The sequence below is a fragment of the Ranitomeya imitator genome, chromosome 2, assembly GCF_032444005.1.
Source record: "Ranitomeya imitator isolate aRanImi1 chromosome 2, aRanImi1.pri, whole genome shotgun sequence".
In the NCBI taxonomy this organism is placed as follows: Eukaryota; Metazoa; Chordata; class Amphibia; order Anura; family Dendrobatidae; genus Ranitomeya; species Ranitomeya imitator.
In genome coordinates, this window is record NC_091283.1 from 527373105 (window position 1) to 527377724 (window position 4620).

At 38.5% G+C, this 4620-nt stretch overlaps 1 protein-coding gene across 1 annotated transcript; it reads left to right on the forward strand.

Moving 5' to 3' along the window:
- The first annotated feature begins 609 nt into the window (after nt 1–609).
- Nucleotides 610–2816, forward strand: LOC138666724 (olfactory receptor 6C3-like). Its single transcript, XM_069754911.1, has 2 exons — nt 610–627; nt 1848–2816. The coding sequence occupies exons 1-2, from the start codon at nt 610–612 to the stop codon at nt 2802–2804; spliced, it is 975 nt and encodes a 324-aa protein (XP_069611012.1). The 3' UTR covers nt 2805–2816.
- The last annotated feature ends 1804 nt before the right edge of the window (nt 2817–4620 follow it).

Below are 4620 nucleotides of genomic sequence, written 5' to 3' on the forward strand. Positions count from 1 at the left end.
CACAAATATTTGAGCCCATGGATCCATTATATGTCCATTTTGCAAGGTTGCGAGAAAAAAACGCCATACGGATGCCATGCGGATTACATATGGAGGTTTGACATGCGTAAAATACGCAGCCACACCCTGCCTACGGATGACATATGGATTACTGTTTAGGGAACATTTCTACGTATTACACCTCTAAAAAACAGACCGTATTTCCCTATGCTAACTGTGACCTCGGCCTAATGCTGTGAGTTGAACATTAAAGAGACTTTTGCTTTGAACTTTGCTGGGTCACTGCCTCATCACTGGCTAGGACCAGATATTGAGAGGTTCAATGAGGGAGACCACCAGTCAGTAATACACAATTGTCTACTGAACAGTAACATGTTCAAAAACAAACAAATCGGAGTTCCATACACATAAATTAGGTAAAAAGATATATAAATTTTATTATAAATATTGTCGCATGATATATCACAAAATAACATAATCAAAAAAATAAAAAAGAGACCCTAGTAGCAAACAAGTGACACCCAGGCATAAAGAGCAATTATCCCTTTATCCCTTTTGATAAAGCTTACGCGAAACGCGCGTCAGGTGTGGATCCGGTCCCCGGGCATTATGTTACACTCACAATGGGTAAGCTCCACTGCTATTAGATGTATTGTTCCTTTCTTTCCCCTCAGTGATAGCACTGGTTTACGTAATAGCATGAGGGGCACTCTTTATATTTGGGATATTTAGCTTCAGGAGTAACACTTTGGTTACGTGAACTATGTTTACATTTGATGCTGGATGCATTTATGGTCTGCATGATCAATAGTGATATATTACCAGCACCATGGTGACACACATAATTGCTCTTTATGCCCGGGTGTCACTTGTTTGCTACTAGGGTCTCTTTTTTTTGTTTTTTTTTCTGTGATATATCATGCGACAGTATTTATAATAGAATTTATATATCTTTTTACCCAATTTATGTGTATGGAACTCCGATTTGTTTGTTTTTGAATGTGTATTGGGAGTATTCACTTACTATCTAGACATCCTATGGGTAGAAATATAAAATCACTGGGACATTACTTGTTATATGGGACCCATATTCTCTCTGTGAGTTTGAGTATATGAACAGTAACATGGTGTGAATTATCTACAATAGGTAGCAGGTGCAAAACCTCACATACGTTTCCCTTACAACATGAAGCATCTTCACACACAGTCTCTATACCTTTTCCAAGCTTGATTGTTTCTACCCCAAAGTTTCTCTGCCTTCACCACAACCCAACACGGTACTACAGTTCAGTAACTGAGAGTACTGTCCTCAACAGTCATACTTTTTCCTCCTAGGGGAGCTAGTTTACCACTATGGTCGTTACTTAGCTTATCTGCTTGCTGACGATTTAGAACTCCCAAATGGGGCACTCTCTTTGTCTCACGTTACCTGCTCCATCTTGGCCTGTTTCCTCTCCAATTTTCATACACAGTGCCGTACTGTTAGGATAAGCATCCCGTCTCAGAACCTGTATCCAGTGCTTCACTCTGTCTTTCTGTCGCTTTTCCTCCTCTCTTTTCTGGATCTTGCTATCCACTGCTTTGGTCTTCACTCACGTCATGTCATGCGGCTCTGCTGTTTAGTCAGATCATATGTCTGCTTCTGTTGAATGCTGAACCCTATCTGAAATCCTGACAGGAAACATTCTCTTCACTTCATTCTCTCCAAAACTGAACTTCTTGTGTGTCTTCCCTTTACTAACCTGCCTATACCCGATATTTTAATTTCCTCAGGTGGTTCAACAATAACTTTCAAGAAACACTTTTTCCATGAACTGTATGAGTTATTATGTTTTCTCTCTATCTAGAATACATGGCATATCAATCGTCTAAACGTAACATTGTCTGTAATGAACCAAACAAAAGTTACAGAATTTATTCTTTTGGGTTTCGGAAGCGTTCAAGGTTTCAGTATTTTATTCTTCATTCTTTTCTTGATCATCTTTCTTTTCACAGTAATGGGAAACCTTATGATCATTGTCCTTGTTTTAGTCAACAGTAAGCTTCAATTTCCCATGTATTTCTTTCTGTGTCATCTTTCCTTTACTGACATTTTGATTAGCATGAACACTGTTCCCAACATGCTTGGTGCCATTCTGTATGGAGGTAAAACAATGACTTACATCGGCTGCATCATCCAATTTTACTTCTTCAGTGGTACAATTATCACGGAGTGTTTTCTTCTTTCAGTGATGTCCTATGATCGCTACCTGGCTATCTGTAACCCCTTAAGATACTCTAGTATCATGGATCTTAAATTTCAAAACCGTCTTTCACTATGGCCATGGTTGTTTGGTTTTACGCTTAATCTTACGGGAATCATACCCGTTTCAAAGTTTAATTTTTGCCATGACAATGTCATTGACCATGTCTACTGTGACCTATTCCCTCTTCAGAAGCTTTCTTGCTCAGACACTTCTTTTGTAGAACTGGAAGTCTTTTTATTTTCTATGCCAATATTTATCGTTCCTTGTGGTTTTATCATTGGAACCTATGTGTATATCTTCCTCACTATAGCTAAAATCCCATCCACAACTGGCAAACAAAAAACCTTTTCTACCTGCAGTCCTCATCTTATTGTTGTGGGAGCATTTTATGGAACGTTAATAGCTAAATATATGATTCCATCTGTTGGACATTCCTTGATTATTAACAAGGTTGTTTCCCTATTACATACTTTAATCACTCCCTTATTTAACCCTATAATATACAGCTTTAGAAACCAGGGCATAAAGATAGCCTTCAGAAAATGTTTTTCTCTATAACAAAATTGTATCCACTTTTAACTGTCAATCTTCTACAATTGTTCCGTCATTGACCTAGATATAGAAAAGGGTTTACTGCTGTGTACAAGTTTTTCTTGTTCTTAGAAACATCCTCGAAAAATATTCTGATTACCGATAATCTGTTGGGGAATCTAGTAGTGGAAGTGTTCAATATCCTGCAGTACCACCACAGGAAATGTGAAGTATTCCACAATGCCTCGAAAAAATATTGGGCTGTCTGTATAAAGCATCTTCTAGAGTAAGAGGCAATGTTTGTAGCCATTTTGCTCTAATAGATGAGATGTGGGATCTCCTTCTATTTACTGTCGGATTCAATTTGTCCTATGTATGTTCATTCTATATTGACTGAATTTTCAATATAAAGCATGATGTGCAGAAAACTAAAAAAATATTTGGCAACTAAAATGTTTATGATTAATGTTTGAAAAATGAGAATTATACATAATCACTAACATGAATCATAAGAAAAAGTCACAAATAATTACTGAGGAGAAAGTAACACATGCTGTGAAGTTCTGCATATGAATGTCTTCAACCAAAAAAGGAGATAAAGTAGAGATTTATTTGTAGATAGTGGAAAGAAAGAAAATAGCAATGAAAATAGTAGAGGTTGGAAAAGAGGGTAGTGGAAGTCATCTTCCAACATCTGTGACTAATGTAGATATTTTTTCAGTAAAGTTTTATGAATAAAAGCCAGAAAATTAAGGATAGCATGGTACCTGTTCATTCTTTTGACTCCGTGACAAATTCTTCTATAGATGTATAAAAACTGCTTATCCATCTACTTGCCCTAGGTACTCCTAATGACAGGAGTCTACTTCTTTGACATTCATGACCTATCTTTGGAAAGGTTATTAATTTCAGATCAGTGGGTGTCCAAATCCGGGCATGCAAATGGTGTACAGAGCCAGAACTGCATAGCCCTGAACACTTCTTACTGGCTTCTCCTCAGTTCTTCAGCTCCATCCTATTCACTTGCATATTTTGCTTGAATTCACTTGAAAAGAGTTAAGCTGCAATACACAAGCGCTGCCAAGCAGTGTTGTCACGATAATATGAACATATTCTGAGTATACTTCTAGAAAATTCCATGACACACACACACACATACAGCAGCAGATTCGTCCTCCCTTTCTTCCCCCTCAGCTTTCCTCCTCACTCTGCTTGTGTGTGTAATCCTATACTGCTTCCCCTCCCCCCTCCCCCCTCCTTCAGGAACGTGTTAATTAGCAGAAATCAGCTCTTTTGTTTGCAGCCATGCGCTTTCTGGTTTGTGTCATTTATTCTACATGAAATAATTTGACCCCAGGTAGTAATAGAGATATAAAAGTTACATATTCTGAATGTCCACCATTAGATGTATGACCCACTGAAATCTCTAGGATCCAAAACCAATGAAACTCAAGGAACGGATTTCTCCATAAGCAGGTCATGTATCTACTTCATGCTTATACTTAAATGAACCCCCATGTCATGCTGAGCCTAATTGTTATGATCTGGTGGCCTAGAAGCAGCATGAGATGTACTCTGGAGAAGGTGGTACCTGTACTGACCGCAAACCCTGAACTTAGCAGCGCAACTAGAAGTAGCCGTGGGGGGTACCTAACACTCCCTAGACCCCTCGACACAGCCTAAGAACTAACTTCCTCTAAAGACAGAAACGGGAAAACTATCTTGCCTCAGAGAAAATCCCCAAAGGATAGACAGCCCCCCACAAATATTGACTGTGAGAGGAGAGGGAAATAACATACACAGACATGAAATCAGAATTTAGCATAGGAGGCCATACTAGCTA